General features: G+C 41.6%; 1 protein-coding gene and 1 pseudogene across 4 annotated transcripts in view; both read left to right on the top strand.

Moving 5' to 3' along the window:
- Window positions 1–21,884, top strand: part of INPP4B (inositol polyphosphate-4-phosphatase type II B) — a 564,192-nt gene that overhangs the window by 349,874 nt on the left and 192,434 nt on the right. For all 3 annotated transcript variants that reach the window (XM_079772160.1, XM_079772161.1, XM_079772164.1), the window contains exon 8: window positions 18,324–18,374. In XM_079772160.1, the coding sequence (XP_079628286.1) occupies window positions 18,324–18,374 (51 nt within the window). The remainder of the gene's footprint in view (window positions 1–18,323; window positions 18,375–21,884) is intronic.
- On the top strand, window positions 17,116–17,569 carry LOC307100773 (large ribosomal subunit protein eL21-like; annotated as a pseudogene). Its single transcript has one exon. The product of its transcript is annotated as a large ribosomal subunit protein eL21-like (transcript).

Below are 21,884 nucleotides of genomic sequence, written 5' to 3' on the forward strand. Positions count from 1 at the left end.
TCCATTTCAGCCAATATGTGGAAATAATCCAAATATCCATCAGTAGTAATAGGGATAAATAAATTGTGGTATAGTCCTACAAGAAATTACTATCTGGCAATGAAAATAAATGAACCTTAGCTCCATGCAACAACTTGGATAAATCTCAAAAATGTGTTGAGTAAACAAAGCAAGGCAAAGGAATACATACAGTATTTCTGTATTTTATGTTAAGTGGAAAGGTAGGCAAAAAGAAAGCCACACTCTGTGTACAGGTGCAGTCTGCAGTCACAATACTATAAGGAAAAGAAAGGAAATCATTACAAAAGGACAGTGGTTACTCTGGTGAAGGTTGGGTTGTATCGGGGGAAGGCTCAAAAAGGAGGTTTTCTAGGTTGCTGACTGAGTTATTTCTTCCACAGGTGGTGGTTACACTGGTGATAATTTGCACTTATTAAACTGTATATGTACATAATCATGCATTTTTCTTTCTGATAAAAATAGATTAATGATTTTTAAAAAGTCAATTGACTCTATTCTTTATGTTCTGCAGTTTTATGATTGACTCTGCATGTCTCCCAAGGGTGTTGAAAGCCACTGTTTTTAAATTTCAGATTGCATTTCATGGTTGAAAATTTAAACATGAATAACATAACAGGAAGTGTGATTATACAGTAAATATCCATTAGATTTGCATCTGTATTTCTCTCCTTCTGGCATATGGAAAGCAAAGACATCCTTAAGGCATTCTTGGGAAACTTGGGGTTATGAGGAAGAAAATCAATTCTACTATTAATGACTTAATTCTAAAGAGTAAGACAGCTGAGGTAAGACATGGTGAGAAGTGAACACAAGGTAGTTTGGACTAGAAAAAGAACAGGCCCGAAGCTGGAAGCTGAAGCTCAGGAAGAGAAGCAACCTGGACCCCAAGCAAACGTTAGGAACCAGTCCACTCGAGTTTTTGTTTTTGTTGTTGAAAGGTTAAATCTCAGTTCCTATTAATAAAGAAAGTGGAGAAGCGAAGAAGCTCCCATGGAAATGGACAAATGCCTTTCTTTTTATAACTTCCAGCGGCTTTGGAAATTCTTGGATCCCTACAGAGACTTACTTTTTTTCAGCATTTTTTCCCAGGAATTAGAAGACAGAGCATTAGTGAGCCTGCTTGAGTTATAGGCATCATCTTTGGGAGATCTTGAGAGACCAGAATTCTAGAGGGGTTTCAGAGGAGTATTTGCCACAGGTGGGGTTGCACCATGAATAATTTACCCATTCAGTATTTAGAAGTAGTTCACGCACTGCCTAATATAGTATCTATTAGAAAGAAAACAAAGCAAACAAAAACCACGTGAATTTAGTAAAAGATCATGCAATGAAGCTCTGCTGTTGAATTATACGGTGTTTATGAACAAGTCTTCCTTTCTTCTCATATATGAGAACCCTATTTGATGTAACATATAAAATATATATTTATATATTTTAACTAATTGTACAAAATATATTATTATTTTCCAATCCTCCTGATTTCTACAAAATAGAATTTGAAAAAGGTAAAGGATGTAAAGGAAAGATTTGGTCATTTGGCAAACTATCCTTCATTTTGAAAGAATGTGCCCTTTGTTTCAAAGCTTCTCAAACCGAATGCACTTGCCTCAGGGTCACCTGAGATTCTCACTCAGCAGTCTGGGGCAGGACCTAAGCGTCTGCATTGCTAACAAGTACCCACGAGATCCCAAAGCTGCTGATCCAAGGGCCTGACTTTCAGGGAAAAGAGCACAGAGATCAAATGTAAGGTCCCAGCTAATTCAATCAGACAAGCCCACGTGCCCTCCTCACAGCTGTGATAAGGATGTAACTGAAATGGTATTCTGTCTCGTGTTTCGAGGTTTTCTTAGAGATACATGCACGTGGTTTTATACGTTTTTAAAGGAAAACAATAGAGCATTGAGTCTAGGCCTTACTCTGTTCTGAGCTAATTGTGAGACCAGGGAAACATTTGTCAAGGTATCCCCACGCCCACTTATAGGATGAAGTTCTGGGGATCTAATGAAAACATGGTGACTATAATTAACAGTACCGCACTGTGTACTTGAATGGTGTCAAGACAGTATATCTTAAGTGCTCTCATCACACTGAATAATGGTAGCTAATGTGAGGGGATGGGAGTGTTAATTAGATGGAATGTGGTAATCATTTCACAATGTATATGTATATCAAATCATCACTTTGTACACCCGAAACACATACAATTTTTATTTGTCAATTATACCTCAGTAAAGCTGGAAAAATTATATTTTGCAAATTTTAAGGTGTTAGATTAAATCATTCCTAATGTCTCCTCTAGCACAGCACCCCTTAACGCATAAAGGATAGAGCACCCAGTGTGGCTTTTCATGATGATGAATGTGACCCTATCTTTTTTCCTACCTGTTTTTTTTACTTCCTTCCTATATGCGTTTTTATTTTTCTCCTTGTTTAATAAGTTTAAATATCCACTTCCCAATGTCACGAGAAGTATTTCTTTCTTTTTTTAAGAATAGCATTTAATACTCTTCTCTTCCATTGTTCTTTTTATGAGTATGGATGTGTCTATGAATGCTAGTAACCTATTATTACAAAACCTGTAAGGTCTAGCTATGCTTACTTACCTTGATGCCTAACTTGAAGAAAAGAAGGAAAATAAACAAGAATAAAGTCTCATTATAATTTCACTAGAGGCCCAGTGCATGATTTAATCATGCACCTGGTGTACCAGCTGGCTGTCTGTCCGCTGGTGCCCCAGGCCTTCCGAAAGCCTCCCGCGCGGCGGAGGCTTTCGAAAGGCCTTGCGCCGGCGCAGACAGACAGCTCCCCCGCTTTGGCTTTTGATCGCGGGGGAGCCGGCTGTGTGTCTGTCCGCCGGTGCCCCAGGCCTTCCGAAAGCCTCCAGCTCCGCGGAGGCTTTCGGAAGGCCTTGCGCCGGCGCAGACAGACAGACAGCTCCCCCGCTTTGGCTTTTGATCGCGGGGGAGCCGGCTGTGTGTCTGTCCGCCGGTGCCCCAGGCCTTCCGAAAGCCTCCGGGGCAGCCATGACACAGACGCTGAGCTCGCGGCGCCATTGGCGCCGCGAGCTCAGCGTCCTGCTGGCCCAATCAGCTACCCCGGCCACCCTGAGTCCCGCCCCCTGCGCCTCCTGCTGGCCCAATCGTGGGCGTAGCGGAGTGATGGTAATTTACATATTACCATTTTATTATGTAGGATACTTTTTTTTATGTAATAATGTCTGAAGTCTCAAACCTGGTCATATAAGCACAAACTATCATATCATGTAGCTTAGTTTGGAATAAACTGTGAAGTAAAACTTGTACAGAACAACTGTTCTAAAAATGAGCTTTTCTTAATCAGGTGAAAGTATGAGGAATAGTTAATTCCCTTTAAAGAAATTTGTTTGAATAAAACTTTAAAATTCCTCAGTAGAAGACTTCCTAAGAGTTAAGACAATAATTTAGAAGTCCTGGTTATGAGCAAGTTTATTTATGGACCAGGGGATATGCTGACAACCTCGGTTTTTCTCCAGCTTTGTGGCGCATTGAGTGAAAATACTTTTCTAAACATTGATGCATCACATGGTCAAGACCATAATCACAAACTCTGAAGATAGAGAAAATTTTGAAGCATCCAGTACTCGCTGCCAGGGCACTCAAACCTGACCCTGGAGTACAGAGATGTCATGAGACCAACTCTGGCGAGCCAGATTCTTAGTGTGTTTCTGCATCTTTCCCATGGTCAAAGTTTCCATTGATTTGAAAAGAATTCCTCAGCAGCTACTGGGAATCGGATGGAATAGATAGTGCTGGTCACCTCTTGGACACACAATTGAATTCTGCTGAGATTAAAATTAATAGAAATCATTGGTTTTTGAGAGATGGTCTTATCCCCTGAGATGTGAGACTAAAGGTGGTTTTACTTTTAATTACTGTTGGGAATAGAATGGTGTTATCCTAAGTTCTTCCTGAAATAGATGCCTGAGCTAGCCTCAGCTAGGCTCACAATACACTTGGATATCAGCGTGTCTGGGTCCGAAGGCCCTCTGCTGTACTGACTTCCGCATCCTGGCCCCGTGGTGGTGTGCTGCCGTCTGCTTCCACTAGCCCCAGAGAGCTGGCATTATGCATCTCCCAACTCGACTGTTAGTTGTCTCAAGTGAAATGGGCCAGGGTGGGAGTATTTACACCACAGAAATTGGCCCACTCTGTCAACCATAGCTTTCCCTCCCATCCCCATCCTCAGTTGTTAAACATTAACCTGCACACCACTGTCCTTGAAGGCAGAATCCCACTCCGCATGATTAAACTCTCTGCATTTCCTGATGGCTGTCTCATCTTGTCTGTGCAATACTGAGCACCCCTATCTGAGAATGTTTGAAAGTTTCTTCCTGGCAGCATCAAAGAAAGAAGTGCAAAAGGTAAAAGTACAACTTTGAATAAGGAGAATATATGAAAATGCCCCTTGTTTCTCTTACCTCTTTGAGTGAACTTTGCTTAGAGCACCTGGTTTGAAATAGTTTCCTCTCAGATGTCTGAACCCAGTAGCTCCAATTTTGCCTGCCACTTTAGGCACCAAGACAGCAAAAATACCAAGCAGAAACTCTAAGTATAAAACATACATTATAAATGACAGAGATATTTCAACTCTTAAGAAATTTGTTAAGATTCTAGGTTTCAGATGTTTCCTTGAGACAGTAAAGTGTTTAGACATCCAAGAAGATATATTTTAAAAGCTTTGAGTGCTTTGAGAGACTAGGAATATTTTGGCATTTGTTAGTTATAGTATAATGGAATTGAATTGTTTTGCCAAATACTTCTATGCATTTGTGAGTGTGTATGTGTGTGTGTGTGTGTGTGTGTGTGTACTTGGTTCTGACTGCCAGTTTACATTGTAAAACAGACAGAAAAACTTTAAATAGAAAATAAAAGAGCCATCTCATAGGCAGCTAGTGGTCCAGTACAGATGTAGAATGTTCCGCAACCTTAACTTAAAAAGCCCAGAGTTGGATTTCCAAAGTGTATTTTAAGTTGAGCCCAATGACGTGCAAAATTATGCCCAGTGCAAAGATGCTGTTCAGAACCTCTGTTAAGTGGTCTCTTGTGCTGGAAAGAAAGGGTTTGGTTGGACAATTAAAGGTGCTGCTTTTCCCTTTTATATTCTTTCAAACATGCATCACTATTTGATATTCATGAGTCTTCAGATCATTGCTTGCTGATATGGTTCAGATGCAAAGATGTAAGAATGAAGGTATTTTCTAAATACTGCTGTCATATGTGCCTGCCAAAAGTGCTCAATCCATCCTTAAACAATCTTATTCATAGGGCTTTCTTTAGTAATTATAATTCTACTAGAGGCCTGATGCACGAAATTTGTGCAAGGGCCTTGACCCCCGCCTGCCACGGTGGCTGCGGGCCTCTGCTGCCTCTGCCTCAGCCCCCACCTGCTGCGGCTTTGTTTGGAAGGAAGGATGTCCGGTCTAATTAGCATATTATGCTTTTATTATTATAGACTAGTGGCCCGGTGCATGATATTTGTGCACATTAAAAGGGAATTAATTAGAGGAAATATTTTAATATTGCTATTTGCCCTTTCTCTATAATAGAAGTGTCAGAGATGAAAGAAAATTACTAAAATGTATATGAAAATCTCCCTTCTGTCAGTCTGGGGTGCGCTGCGGGACCCAGAGTCAAGTCCCCACCCACCACCCGCACGCACTTCAAAAACGCAGGAGACCCAGACCTGGCTGGCCCCACCTCCACTGGGTGAGACCCAGACCAAAACCGGCCAGCTCCACCCCTGTCAAGCCCCTCTGCGCGGGGGGTGCAGCCTGAAGTCCCCTAGCCCGTCGCTGGGGCAGGGGGCATGGCCTGAGGTCCCCTGTCAAGCCCCGCCGGGCGGGGGGGCACAGCCTGAGGTCCCTCGCCCCGGCCAGGTGCCATGCAGCCTCAGGTCCCTGCTGTTCGGTTGTGACATAATGGCATCCTGGCTAATTTGCATATTCCTTTATTATATAGCTAGATTGTCATCACTCAGTTTCTTACTGATTTTTTTTTTCAGGGAATTGAGTTCCCTCATGTTCTAAGATACCATGCTTCTTTTTAATATTTTTGTATTTCAATAGCTGTTCTATTTCTTAATATCCATAAGATAAATAGGATATAAATAGTACAACATTTTTTTATTTATCACTAAATGCATTTAGATAATTATTCATCCACAAATATTCTTGTGACCAGTTTTGAGCATTATTATCCTTATAGATTAATGTAGTTGTACATATAAGAAATTTATATAATGACTTTATTTCTCTGTTATTATCAAAGTGTTTTCCATAAATATTCAGAAACATTAAATGACTCAAGGCTACTCAATGATTATCTCTGTAATACCTAAGCATTTAGCTTGACCTTGATTATAGAAAAAGTAGAGTCATGATAATAAAACTAATTTGCAAATGACTCAAATTGTTCATTCTTTTTACTCTTGACCTTCTGTAGTCTGTTCTCCATCTAGAATCAGAGTAATATTTTTAAAGCATGAAAAAGATCACATCACTTCTTGGCTCAAGACTCTGCTAGAGTTTCCATTGTGATTAGAATATAGGGCCTATATTGCTAGAGCCCTGCCTCTCTTTGACTCTATCATCCATTTCTTTCTCCTAAATTCAATCACTGTTTTCAGCCATTTTGACCTCAGGGCCTTTGCACTTGATATTGTCTTGGCCTAAAATACTATTCCGTCATTTTTTTTTTCCTGAGCTGGTTTCTTTTCTTTATGAAGGTCTTAATCAAATCGCTTGCTCAGAGAAAACCATTCTCAACAATATAGGCAAAATACTCGTGTTAACACTTTATTCGGTTACCCTATTTACTTTCATTTTGCTATTTACAATCTCTTCCTGATGCTAGACTGTAAGTCCATGAAGTGACTATTCCTTCCTCAACCCATAACCTTAGCACTTACAATGACACATCAACATATGCAAAGGCATAAAGAGAGATGAGAGCAAGGCATGTTCAGGGAACCACGTGATTCAGAGAGGCGGGATTAGTGGGTGCATAGAGTAAACCTGACATTCATCTCTAAAAGAGACTCTGCAATATTTAAAATGGTAGGATTGACCTAGTAAACATGAAAGACAAATCCTAAATGTGAGGATCACCAATAGCAGTGCTTCTCAAACTTTTGGTCTCCGGACACTTTTACATTCTTTTTTTTTGTTTGTTTGTTTTGTTTTTTTTAAATATATTTTATTGATTTTTTTACAGAGAGGAAGGGAGAGGGATAGAAAGCTAGAAACATCGATGAGAGAGAAATATCGACCAGCTGCCTCCTGCACATCCCCCACTGGGGACATGCCCACGACCAATGTACATGCCCTTGACCGGAATCGAACCTGGGACCTTTCAGTCCGCAGACCGAAGCTCTATCCACTGAGCCAAACCGGTTTCGGCACACTTTTACATTCTTAACAACTATCAAGAATCCCGAAGGGCTTTTGTTTGTGTGGAGTTTAAAAACTATGATGTTTACCACATTAGATATTAAAACTAAGAGAATTTTAAAGCATCTGATAATTCACTTAAAATAGCTAATAATAAACCCATTATATGTTAACAGAAGTAATACATGTTTTTAAAATTGGTGTATTTTGGAAAACTAAAAACACGTATAGGAAATTTATATACTATATACTGAGAGAGTGGCACTGTTTAATATTTTTGCAAATCTCTTTATTGTCTGATTAATGGGAGGACTGCACTGTCATGTCTGCTTCTGTATGCAGTCTTTTTGAGTGATTAGAAACACATCAATTAAAGGAACATAAACAAGTGCGGCCCTAGCATCAGCATTTTTAAAGCTTCTCCAGGTGATGCTCATGTGCAGCCAACATTGAGACCCATTGTTCAAGTTATTAGATACAGATACATTGGTAGAATTCCATAGAGAAAGAAACTTGTGTGATAGTAGAATAGAGCTATTGCAGTTGTCCCATCTTGGCCTGGTGACAAATACTTCATTGGACAGCTGCATTGAAAGCTCTTCTCCTCTTTGCCTACCTATATACACTATTTTCCCTCAATTTATAAAAAATATACTTTGTGGGTTGATTGTATAAGTGAATTGATCTTTACCTAGGGCTTAGTGATTGATATTTTTTTGACTGGGGTTACAAAACTATGGGTTGTAAATGATCTCTTAAAACACTGAGTAATATCACAACAATTTTGTTTTATAGCTACATAGAATTATTTAGCCTTATAGTGTTGGGACTAATGACTTTCAGGGAGCATCAGATTAATAGATGTGTGTTTGTGTGTGTGTGTGTGTGTGTGTGTGTGTGTGTGTGTGTGTGTGTTGATATTATTGTTCTCTGATGAATAGCTTGTTCATTAACTCATGACTGTGGTCTTAATTTAGGGCTGATACTACGTAAGGATGGTGTTTTTTAGTCTGGCAATGTGATAATGTGTGTTTCTATTCCTTGAGGCGATTAGATGTTTGGTTTTTAAAACTCTCATGAAGCTGCCTGAAGGAAGACAATTAAAGTCGCCATCAGTCTGGGCTCAGGAGGGGCACTGCTGTGGATAGGCTCAGACTTTGGAAGCACACCCTGTAATGTCTATCTACAGCCTGCTGTTGAAGGGGTCCAAGCAAATGACGCCAGTTTTCTGAGACTGAGTTTCCTCATCTGTAAAATGGGCAAAACATTAATTCCACACTCAGTAACAGTGAAAATATAAATATGTGTATTTATGAAATAACCCATAGGTCATGGAAATTTGACTCTGTTATCATTATTTATTATAAACTTTATATTATTTTCTTCTGGGCTAGTATATACTTAGTCCAGGTCTAGTGTTGGGATCAAGGGATCAGTTCCTGTGACTCTCTTTCCACTTTTCTGAATAATGGCACACTTATGCTTGTACATGGGGATAGTGGAGAAGGGGGGGAAGGGAGATGGAAGCAGTAATGGAGATTTGACCTGACAAAAAACCTGTTCATACACATGTACCACATTTGAATTGAACCCTGTATATATGTCACATGTTAATAATTTCCTCAGGTGGGGCTTTGGAAGTCAACAGGAATAGAATACTCAACTTATAATGAACAGTTCAGCAAAGTATCAGTTCACAGAGCTTTTGCAGTGCAAAGAGCTCCTTTGTTCTTTATTTTCATTGTTAAAAATACCTAAACATCTCTTAACACTTAGGTCTGTGGTCTTAAACTGTGCAGCTCTTTAGAGCTTCGTCCTTTTGGCTTTAGGTGAGTGTCCAGGACAGGCCTTGGCTTGTATACGCAGAGCAAGCAACCTGATGGGGTCTGAACAAGGCTGCCTTTCTCAGCCCAGTGTCCCTTTCAGGAAGGTGCGGAACTCACGTGTTGGAAAGGCAGGGCATAAACTAAACCCTCAGTACAGTGCAGGGAGACCTCTTCGACTTCCATGAAAACCAGACCTCAGTGTCAGTACCTCTTGTTTTAGCAGAGCCTTTATCTTTCAGAGATCTCCTGACAATGGAAGGGAATGTCTAAAGGTATTTTTTGCTGTTTCGGTCATTTTTCAACTGCCTGTAATAGATCTCTGTAATAGTTGGAAAGGGAAAGGGAATAAAATGTGGGTAATGGTAGGGATACTCAGAATTATGTGCCTCTGGAGCTGCATTTGCAGTCACCATTAACCTAAAGAACCACATGACTCCTGTATGATTGGTGGAATTGAGTATAATGCTGCATTCATATCACAAAATTAGAAGTCTTAAAGAGCAGCTAATTAAGCATAAAGGGACCCATGTGACCAGAGAGATGTGATGCGAACATCACTGCCTTAGAGAAATGGAAAACCTCTAAGATTAGATCCATCCAACCTAAAACTGTGCTTATATTTGTCTTCCTGTTATCTCTTTGTGGCTGAAAGTCTATAGAATGTTCTTGTGTACATAATTTTGAATGATATGTTTTGACATGTGAAAGATAATCACACTTACTTAATAAAGACCTAAACAGCGTGCCATGCTAAATAATTATTGGATTATTTCTGGACAGTGCTCAGCCTTTAGGGGAAACCCTGTTTTAACTAAGAGAACTTCCTGCAGTTATGCATTTGTAACTGGTTTATCGAAGACTTACCTCAATTGGCAGACCAACATATAATGGGACTTTCTCCTTCTCTGATCATATTTCAGTATGCTCTGTTAATTATTACTTTTCATCTCTCAAGGACATTTGGAAGATTTCTTATCTTTCCAATAACTTTCATATATTAAAAAATTTACTTCGGGTCAAATGTGAGGGGTGGGACAAGCCATGAGCCCTCTGACAACAAGCTATAAACAAGACAGACATGTTATAGAAATCACGTTTGAAAACATCATCAAGCTGTGAAAATAATTATGAGATGAACTAAAATTCCAGAGAAAGGAGTGCTTTGGGAGTTGAGCTATCAGGAGCCTGCGGATTTTCCTCTGTGGCATTTGCTGATTAATAAGAACAGGCTGAAGAAGAGGCCTTTGCATGGACACAGGGCTATTGCTGCTCAGAGAAAGAGAATCAGCAGTTTTCAAGCAGTTAGTTGAATTAAATGAGAAATCATGACTTCAGGTGCCTCAGGTCAATGTCATTTGTTCTCAGAAGAGGCTTTCTGAACTCAGAGCTTTGCAGGGAGGGTGCTAAAGAACCAGGCCAAGTGCCTATAAAAAGCTGAGGGAAACCTCCCACTGTTTCACAGTGCTTAGGAAACCAGGGACCACAGAAAACAAGCGAGAGACAAAGTCCTAAGAATGGGTGCCAAATTGATCCTGGGCACTAACAGGCCATTTCTCACCTGAGGGCATTTACAGATTCTCCCTTGAGCAGAAGTCAGAGTATCAGGGCTTTATAAACACAAGGTCGCAGCTAAACACAGAGAAGCCATCAGAGATTTTTGTTTTTATGTGAACTTGAAGTGACAAATATGGAGACTACAGGGAACTCCAACTCACAGCTCATCTGCCTACAAAAACCTTTGCCAAATTTTCAAGCCGTATGGGGTACAGTGCAGAAGACTGCTCTGAGACTTCTGAGAATATCCGGCACTCTTTCAGGGTTGAAGAGCAAAGAAGAGCTGTGCTCTCGGTTGAAAGTCCCAGAAAGCCATACCCTACAATAACGATAGTCTGAATTTCTAAGTTTGCTGGGGCTCCTGTCACAAAATGCCACAGACTGGGTGATGTAAGCAATAGAAATTTATTTTGTCACACTTCTGGAGTCTTGAAGTCCAAGATCAAGGTACTGGCAGGGATGAGTTTTTCTGAGGCCTCTCTCCTTTGCTTGCAGGTGACCACCCTCATGAGTCACTTCATGTAGTCATTCCTTTGTGTTTGCATCACTGGTGTCTCTTTGTCTTACTCTATTACATTAGGGTCCCACTCTAAAGCCTCAATTTAACGTAATCACATTATCTCCAAAATGCAGTCACATTCTGAGATATTGGTGTCTAGGGCTTCAACATATGAATTTGGGATGTGGAGGGTATATGGAGGTGGAAAATTAGCCTTTAACACAGGGTCTTACCAAAATTCCAGCCTAGCTCTGACCCAAATCAATCACTGATTTCATGACCAGAGCAATCCCTTTCATTTGTATAACAAAGGAAAGGGCATCACTGATCAGAAATATTATCTGGAGCTTTTACAGATGCCTGACATTGAAAAAAATTACTAAACACCTTCATAACCAGACGACTAAACCCCATTCCTTATCCCAGTCATGTTTATGTGCAAATGACTATCTACCATTCTCATCTGTGACTTATTTCACTCATAAACTCTCTTCTATGTCATACTTTCTCAAACTTTAATGTGCATATGATTTACTTGGGAACCTCGTTAAAATGAAGAGTCTGATCAGTAGGTTTGGAGTAAGCCTGATATTCTGTATTTTTACAAGTTTCTGACCAACTGCAGACCAGTAGGTGTGGAGTATACACAGGGACATTTAAGAAACATTGTCTGATAATATCCAAGACCTCTTCCAGCATTGAGATTCTGTTAACCTTTTTAAAAAATATTTTTGGCTATCTCTCAGTATAAGGAAATAAAATATTGACTAAGCAACTTATTCCTACTGTGAAAGGGGGCTAAACTTTTCAGGTTTTTATGTGTTTGAATATTAAGGCAGTTATGTGTTCATACCCAGTAAATGTGATATTATGCATTCTAATTTGAGATACATAGAGGATTAGAGTAACATTTTAATTAGTAAAAAATGATGTGTTTCAATGACATATTCATTATCAGAGACCTAACCAGATGGGACAATAGTCTAAGAACAGCATCTGGGCTCTCTGTGTCCCACTATTGCCAATATCTTCTGCTCTGCCCTCCAGTTGAATGATCAGGGGAAGATTTCTCTTTCCTCACAGACCAATGAGGAGATGTATTTGCATGAGACCAGGGCACAGACACTACTACACAGAGGCAAGGCAGCATGGCTTTCTCTCTCTTGACCTAGGAACCCAATGATGTCCTGGCAGTTGAGGCAGTGGCACTGCCTCATTCATAGTTACTGTGAAAAGCACCGCCACCCTCACCCTCCTCCCACCCTCAGGGGAGTAGTGCCCATGCTGTTTGTAACAAGGTCCACTAGTTTAGAGAATTCTCCATGGATTTGAGCATTGGAGTCGTGCTATATTCAGCCACTGCTGTGGTAGTCTAAGCAGCCTCCTGCTTGGGAACAATTAAAGTTTATGACCCAGTCTGCAGGGATTTGATGAAACAGTGAGTATAAACTCACTATATGCTACTTTTTGATTTTTCTTTTTTCAAGGTAAATTTAGTACGTAGAATTTTGCTTAAGAAGTTGATAGAGAAAGAAATGAATTTGTTTTACATGAACCTGGTGACATATTCAAGATGGAATATATAATCTTCCACATGATCACTCCTATTAATTATTCTGTCTTGCTTTATTTGATATCATAAAAGTCTAGACTAAAGGAAGTTATACAATTTTTAAATGTGTAGTCAGACAAACATTCTTATGTTCTGAGGAGGGTCAGGGAGGGGTATAGTGAAGACAAACATGGACAAGAACTGGTAACAAGACCAAAAAAGGGAAAATTAATTCTTGAGGAAGGTCAGTAAATCTCAGGAGGCTTGATGTTACCCATGAACTGAAAAATTCCAAATGCTACAGTGACAACCATTGCTTCATCCCTTCCTCATCAAGAAGTCTCTTCTAAATCTGTCCTTTGCTTAAATTTTCCCCCCAGTGAAATATTTCTCCCTCCCTATCTATCTCCCTGTCCTTCAGTCTTCCTCCCTTCTTTCTTCTTCTCTTCTCCTTTATTTTTCTCCCTTCCTTCCTCATCTCCTATCTCCCTCACTACTTCTTCTCTTCCTCTGTATCAGGTATTCTCCTAAGTCCTGTAAAGATGAAAAAGACAACTGATTCCATGTTAAAGATAACTGACATCCAGGTAAAAGACAGCTGGCATAAAGAGGTTAAATAATTCTCCCAGCGTGACTGGGAGCAGAGTTGGGATAATTCAAGGCTCTGATCATATCACTCCTCTACCCAAATGTCTTTCCTGATTTCTTGTTGCCTATAAATTGCATAAAGCTCCTTGATAGATGGCCCTTTATAGCAAATGATCCCAACCTGTCTCCTCGAGTATTTTTACCTCTTGCCCCTTTCATGAAAGTCCCCATGTTATAAGCATCAAGGAATACCCACTCTTTCTCAACCACAAACGGGCTTTTATAACTCTATGATGCATGCCTTTTATATAGCACCCGGCTTGCTTTGTCATATCCTTCATTGCCTAAAACTCCCAGTCATCCTTCAGACCCACACCATCTCTTTTGTGAAACCTCTCCTGACACTCACAGTCTGAATTAGTTACTACTCTCTCTGGATGCGCACAGGAAAATGCTCACATTTCCAGTATAGCCTTTATTACATTGTAGTGGATTATTCATACACTTGCCTCACCCACTAGACTCTGAAATCCCAAATGGGACCTTATTCACTAGCAAACTCGGTGCTGGCCACCTAGTTTGAGTTCACTGTAATGAGGGGTATATATTACATAAGAAATGTATCATTGGCCTGGCTGGCATGGCTCAGTAGTTGAGCATCAACTTAGGAGCCAGGAAGTCATGGGTTTGGTTCCTGGTCAGGCCATATGCCTGGGTTGTGGGCATCAAGCCAGTGTGGGGCATGCAGGAGGCAGCTGATCGGTGATTCTCTAACATCATTGATGTTTCTATCTCTCTTTTCCTTTCCCTTCCTCTCTGAAATCAATAAAAAAAGAAATGCATCATTGATGTGTAACCTATGTGTCATTATATCAGAGTGTTGGCCTTAAATATAAATGTTTTAGAAATATACATACATACTAATATAAATAAATGTTTCATATGAAAATCTGACTTTATAGAATTTAAAATTGGTTTACAAGTTTTATCTTTTAATTTCTCAAAATTAGAAACTCTAAATCAGTGATTTACTGGTAAACATAACTCAATTTAGGAAAATGTGACATATGTGTACTTTTCAAAAGTGCTTCTATTAAGTAAAGTAACACAGTTTCACACACATGTTGGATATGGCAATCTTGTCTGTGGATATCTTTAGATTTTTTTAAATTGTGCACAAATTTGGATTGAGAATCTTGTTTCTCTAGTTTACTTATATTTATAAGGAATAAGTGTTCTGATAAAATCAATATAAATTTTGGAGTTTAATGACTATGTTGCAGGAATTTTTACTATTAATCCAACTGTCCAACATTATATATCACGTAGTGTATGCATTTCTGCATATGTTGACCCTCACCAGCTTCTGACTTTTTCACTTTATTTCTAAATTCAAGCATATCCCTTTGGATAATGATATTTGAGTGTTAAAATATTTTTTAAATGATGCATAAATATACACATGCAAAAAAAATGAGTTGCATGTGTGTGAATATTTATCCACTGTCTATATAGTCCATTCTGATGTATATATCAGAGTGTATCTATGGAGAGTATATATATATGGAGAGAGAGAGAAAGGTGGGGGAGAGTGAAAGACACCATATGCACATACACACTGTATGGTCCACTACAGGCCACTATTAATATGTAGTTTCCTCATCCTTTGAGGCCAGCTAATGATTTCCCTCTAATGAGGCTGAATAGTGCAGCTGAACATTGTGAACTAAAGAACACTGATGCAGCTACCAAACTGCTAATGCTCTTCTCCAGTGAGCGCTGCGTCATGAAATCGAGTGTGTTCTGCAAATTGTGTTGTTTACTCTGGTCCATCTCTCTTGTCATTTATTTTGTGCTCTGGTGAACAATTTTGTGTCATAATGACTGACAAACTGTGCCCACGATAGAGCTGGATGTGTCATAAAGAAGCAGAGAAAGAGTGCTAAGCTGGAAGTTAAAATGGACTGTTTCACCACGGCCTGAGGCTTTTTCCAAGGAACTGGAAACCATGGTAAAGATGAGTAGGCCATTAGGAGCTGGTTCATGTGTTTGGACATTAGGAGGGTCATTTTACACATCCCTTCAACCAGGGAACATTGACCTTGCAGGGTCAGGCATGTCAGGGGTGAAAGGATTTGAAAAGCAATGTGATCGGCAATACTGTCCCTCTGGAGGAATTTTGTTAAAATGACTCCTACAGCGTTGGTCCAGGTGTCCTGGGTCCCTCTGTTCCATCAGCCCTCCCAACCCTCTGCTCTCCAGTTTAACGGAGTGTGCTAATATGTACTAGTAGATCGGTATTTATTTATTTTAATGGAATTTATTGGGCTGACATTGGCTCACAAAATTACCTTGTTTATCTCATCCTTACTTCAACTGAAATAATGTTAAATTTAGGCTTTATGTTTCCTCCTGCTTTTTACCAGCTTTTTCTTAAGTGAGAAAGGTAGTCATGATTTCTTTTCATTTGAAACATTTTTGTCTTAAGTAGATGTGGATGAAAAAGAGGCCACGTACTAAACCTGCGAGTCCTGCACGGTGGCTTTTCAAACCCAGAGTCCCAACATGACCACGCAGGGAAGCCCACAGGTAGAAATTCCTGACTGAAAGTGGGTCACAGTGCTAGCCACTTCCTGGGCCTTTAACTTCCCTGTCACGGGTCAACCTTTACTTTTGACATTGTCTTTGTTTTTGAGAGTCTAATATAACATACCTTTGAAATGTCTGAGTCATTTTCTTTTCTATCCCCAGCAAAGGTACAACCAGGGGCCGCAGGGCAGGACACCACATTGCTATCTTATCCCCCGCATATCCTCTCTGAGAGCGGTAAACGTTAACTATCCTGCACTCAACACTATCAAAGAAGTGTCTCTCCCTCTTGCTTTTTATCCAATCCCAGAGAGTTCTTGCTTTACTTTCTCCTGCCCCCTTAATCTACCACCAATAGATTTCATGTAACCCTCCTTATGTCTCTTCCTTTGATTCTAATCTTACCTTATAATCTTACCTTATAATAGACAAATATGCAAATTGACCACACCTTCGCTACGCTCAAGCCATGCCCATCAACCAAGCCATGCCCACCAACCACGCCCACCAGGAAACTGTTGCAGGGACATTGGGGTGTGGTGGAGCCCAAGGCCGGGAAAGCTGCCCGAGGCTTTCCCGGCCTTGGGCACCAGCGGGGAGCCTGCACGGATCGCAGGAAACCACTGGGGGTCGGCTCCTGCGATCCTTAGCAGGGATTTTGGGTGCGGCCGAGCCCAAGGCCACTGCCTGGGGCCAAGCCCCAACCCTGAAAAAGGCAGAAGGCGGTGGCCACAGCCAAGGCCTGGGTCCCTGGTGCCGGCAGAAAACTGGTGCAGGCAGCCAGGTGAATGAAGGTCTATTGCACGAATCTTCGTGCAAACGGGCTACTAGTGTATAAAATAAGCTGCAAAACTGCCATTCTCTGGAGCAGTTTCTCAGTCTGTTGAGATTTTGCTTCCCGGCAGTTGTCATCAGTCGGGATCAGATGAACTCTTATAACACCGTTTCTTAGGCTGAACATTCTTTTGCTGACATAGAGAACCGTAGACTCAGCCGCTTAACATTAGAATCCACATCTGGCTTTTCGGCCGGAACCACTATCTTCCATTAATTTGCCAAAATGACTAACACAAAGGGAAAGAGGGGAGGCACCCGCTCTGTGTTCTCTAGGCCTTTCAGAGTTGTTCCTTCGGCCGCGTACATGCGGATCTGTAAGAAAGGTGATATTGTGGACATCAAGGGAGTGGGCACTGCTCGAAAAGGAAGGCCCCACAACTGTTCCCGTGGCAAAACTGGAAGAGTCTACAGTGTCACCCAGCATGCAGTGGGCATTGTTGTGAACAAACAAGGGCAAGATTCTTGCCAAGAGAATTAATGTATGGATTCAGCATAGTAAGCACTCTAAGAGCCGCGATACCCTCCTGAAACGTGCGAAGGAACATGATCAGAAGAAGAAGGAAGCCAAACAGAAAGGTACCTGGGTTCAACTGAAGTGCCTGCCTGCTCCACCCAGAGAAGCACACGGAAAGGAGCCTGAGCTGCGGGAGCCCATTCTCTATGAATTCATGGCATGACAAGTGTGAAAAAATAAAAGACCTCTGTACTGATTAAAAAAATAAATAAAGCCCATGTCTGAGAGCAGGATAGATCACCAAAGTTTGAAAAGGTCCCCAGTAATTCTAATGCCCAGCCAGGCTAAGCAAAGCATGACCGCTCAGCAGAAGACTGGTGTCTACTTATTATCTAAGGTGTTGATAGTTCACTTGGAATGCTTTTCAAACTTGTGAAAAGCCTACCCAGATGACTAATTATTTTACACTGTTTCCCTCTCCCCCAATTGAGAATTCGTTTTCAAGTGAATCTAGATAATGGTATCTGATAGTTTGGCCCAGAATTCTCGAGTGGGAGGGTTAACTTATAAGAACTGTAGGTTTGGGTGCTCATTCAGAGAATAAATATCTATTGAGCATATATGAATAACTTCCTCTACACCAGTTCTATCATTTCACTGGAATATTGAATGAGGGGTTGCTTTTTATGGAAATTAAAGGTGATTCACTTACAGGCCAGATATCTCTGTGTTTGACAGGTGGTGGTGGGTGAGGATCCAGGCAGCTCTGTGTACTCGGGAACATTAGGAAAGCTGGGAGCTATAAAAGGACAGCTTCCTTGCTCTGCAGTGGGGGTTGTACACAGGTACTTCAGCAATGATTAACCAGAGCGTCTGGACTGACGTCAGACGAAGCAAAGTAAAAGCCAGCACCTGTGAAGCTTCTGCACTGGTTTCTACTCCAGAATCACCTAGAAAATGCTTGTTTTTCTCCATAGGTTCGAACCAGTGTCCTGCCTGAACATAAGGATACCCTGCCAGAGATTGGGGTAAGTATTTCTTTTGTTTCCAAAAGGCACACACATCACTTCGAAGCTTATGATTTGGGTTTTCCTTGGCTTCCTGCCTAGTGGCTGACAAATGAAATTGAGTTAAATTAACAGGGTGTGAGTATATGAGGAAGCTCTGGAACATATTTGCTGAGTTACATGGAATACATTTCTTATCTTCTGAAAATAATCCTCCATTGAGTCGGCATTTAGGGCAGCTGGCTAGAGAGGAGTCTAGAAATTGCCCTGCAGGTAACTGAGATGCAATTCCCAGCAAACACTCCTGGACCACCGGGAGGCTGGGGAAATTGTAGATGTGAGTTCTACCTCCTCAGGAAGGAGGCAGAGAACCAACCAGCCACAGGACTGTGATGCTTTCTGTTTCTTGCTGCTTAAACATGTCAAAACATGCCACCTGAGCCTGCCAAGGCAGCCCTTCAAAAATATGACCGGGAAGAATGCCAGCCATCTCTGAATCTGGTAGGGTAGAAGGAGAAGAGTATTGGTGCTCTCTCATGCCTAACACAAGCTTCTTGTTTCTTCCTGGGCACTGGTTGAATACCTCTGACTCAAGAGTATCTCTGTGCTTTGTTTTCTGCTTCACCTCTTGGGCTGCTCTCACTTTCACTACCAGTCTCTGTGCCCAGACTACAGGGCCTTCGTTTTAATTTCTCCAACGGGACTAGCAAGTTCTTCCCAGCCTCAGGCCTTCATTGCTCAGGCACTGTCTCCCTCCCTGATCTGGGCTGAGGTCAGACACCTTTTGTTTATGTCCACCCCAGGCGCCCTCCTTCAAGCTAGGGCCTCCACTGCGCACTGTCATCACACCCTTTACTCGTCCTTCATCAAGTGTAAGGCCTTTTGAAATTTGTAACTATTAAAATGTTATTAATTATTTTATAAGAAAGTTTAATTTTTTCCCCTCTGATTGTCCACATCCTGCCCCAACTACTCTGTGTTACATCCCCCTTGCTTGAAGCTTTATTGCTGTCTTGACCTAATTGTATGACTTTCCCTACTATTTTTTTTTCTCACTCAGGTTCTTGGAACACATCGTATTCATTATAAGACTTGAATCTCTTCTCCGATTTTAAAGTATTTTCTTCTGTCCTCTCCTGACACAGTTTTCCACTGCAGGCTGGACATCTCTGTGCCTCCGGCAGCCTGTGGTGGGGGGCGAGCATAGTCTGATACTCACGCATGTCCTACCCTTTCCTGCTCTTGTTGCTCATGCTGTGGTGAGGGGAGAGGCAAGGGGACAGGTTCCTCTGTGCTTATCCATGCTGAGGGTGAGGTGCCTTTCTGCTGGCTCTGACGTTTCTCAGGTTAATGCTGGCTATCAGAGTACTCTGCGTGGCAGATGATTGAAATGCTGGCCCTCTCGTGAGCACAAACATAGGTGGGATGCTTTCTTTCAGTGTGAATAGGTCATCTATCCACTTTCCATTCCTGTGGGGTGGGAAACCATGTAACCGTAACTATTAGGCTTGACAGTGAAAAAAATATCCGGGCTCTGAAAAAGGACCTGTCTTGTAGGTTATGTGAGGGAAGATGTTGTGTATCAGCCTCATGATATCACCGTCAGCTCTTCAGAGAACTTTGAAAACATACACCACAGTTCCTGTATGTAGTTTTATAAGAATAGGTCAAAGTATTATCACTGTACCCATTTAAACTCTAAGCTAGCCCTATTCAAAGAAATATAATGTGTACCATAAATGTAATTTTAAACTTCCTAGGAGTCCAGGATTTAAAAAAAGTAAAAACAAACAAACAAACAAACAAAAAAAAACAGGTGAGATTAATTTTAATATTTCATTTAACCCAATACTATCTGTAAAATATTATCATTTCAAATATCTACACGAATAAAAGAGAAACATGCAAATTGACCATCACTCCGTTACACCCACTAGCCAATCAGGAGTGAGTATGCAAATTAACCCAACAAAGATGGCAGTGGCTAAAAAGCTGGAGCCAGCAGGAGGCTTGGGTTGCCCCCGGTGATGGAGGAAGCCAAGCTTCCTGCCCGCCCTGGCCGGCCCTGGCCTCCACTCAAGGCTACAACTTTCAATTATAGAAGATAAATAAATCCCAGATACCTGCTTCCAGCTGGCCCTGGCCTCCACTCAAGGAGGTGCTGAAAAAAAAAAGAGAAAAAAAAGGAGGGGCTGGGAGCTTGGGTTGCCGGGGGGTGTGGCCAGCCTGCAAACAGCCATCAACCCCTCACCCAGGCTGGCCAGGCACCCCAGTGGGGACCACCACCCTGAAGGGGGTGTGGCCAGCCTGAAAACAGCCCTCAGCCCCTCACCCAGGCTGGCCACACCCCCATGGCCCGATCCCTGTGAACAGGCAGTTGAACATCCCTCGATTGGAGAGGCTGCAGGCTGGGCTGAGGGACACCCTCCCCCCCGCATGAATTTCGTGCACCAGGCCTCTAGTAATCAATATAATTAATTATCAATAAATTATTTATCACACTTCTTTTTGTTCATGCCACATCTTATAAATTTGATGTGCATTTCACCCTTAGAGCACATCTTAATTTAGAGCTATGGCTCAAGCTAGGGCTCAAGCTGGTGGCTACACATTGGATTGTGCAGCTCTAGACAGTATTTGGAAAATCTTGGGAGATTCCATGCAAATTTCAGTATAAAGGAGGCCTGTACTCTGGGTAAAGGCTTAGTTAGATGAATGTATCTGATGGAGGTTTGCCCAGCTCATGGCCATGTGTTTGAGGTTGTACATCCTCTGGCTCCTTATGCAGTAGTGCTCGACCAGGGGACCATTGAGGACCTGCTCCAGGGGGGTGTACAACCCCACTGAGCATCCAGGATATCTGTGACTTGCTCAGAGTCCCTGCGAAGGCTGGTGAGATAAACTGCTTACTTGTACAGTCCCTGTGGAGAGGAGCCAGGGATTGAGACAGGTGCCTTCCTTTTTTCCTCCACTTGATATCACACACTCCAGCCAAGTGAGTGATTGAAATCGTGCATGAAGCCATTTAATGATCATCTGCTTTGGGTGCTTGGACCAGAGCGATCATTGCCCTGTCATGAGTGGGCTAGAAAGGTCAGAGCTGCGTGCAGTGAAGGCAGAGGGCTCTCAGAAGGAAGGGCATTGCCACCTGTCTTGGAAATGAGGCCCAGTGTGATGGAGGTGGAAGAATGCTGGACCGAAAAGCAGGAAGCCTGCACTCGAATTGGCCTGTGACCAGGTGTAAGCAGTTAACTCCTCTGGGCCCCAGTTTCTTCCCTTGCAGACTGGCAGTGTCTTCACAAACCCTGACATCATTTGATTCCAGGTGGACATTTCTTGGGCACTGCTGAACATTCCACATGATCTGACAAAAATTTGAGCTATATGGAATCATAGGTAACATGCAACAACAGTAACTGTATAGGACCATACAAACTTCGTATCTTGTTTTTTGTTGTGTGTGTGTTTTTTTTTTTTTTTTGCACTTGTAATCTAGTATTTCTTTTAATTTATATTTTTCTGAACCTATTG

This window comes from Cnephaeus nilssonii (genome assembly GCF_951640355.1).
Source record: "Cnephaeus nilssonii genome assembly, chromosome: 5".
Lineage (NCBI taxonomy): Eukaryota > Metazoa > Chordata > Mammalia > Chiroptera > Vespertilionidae > Cnephaeus > Cnephaeus nilssonii.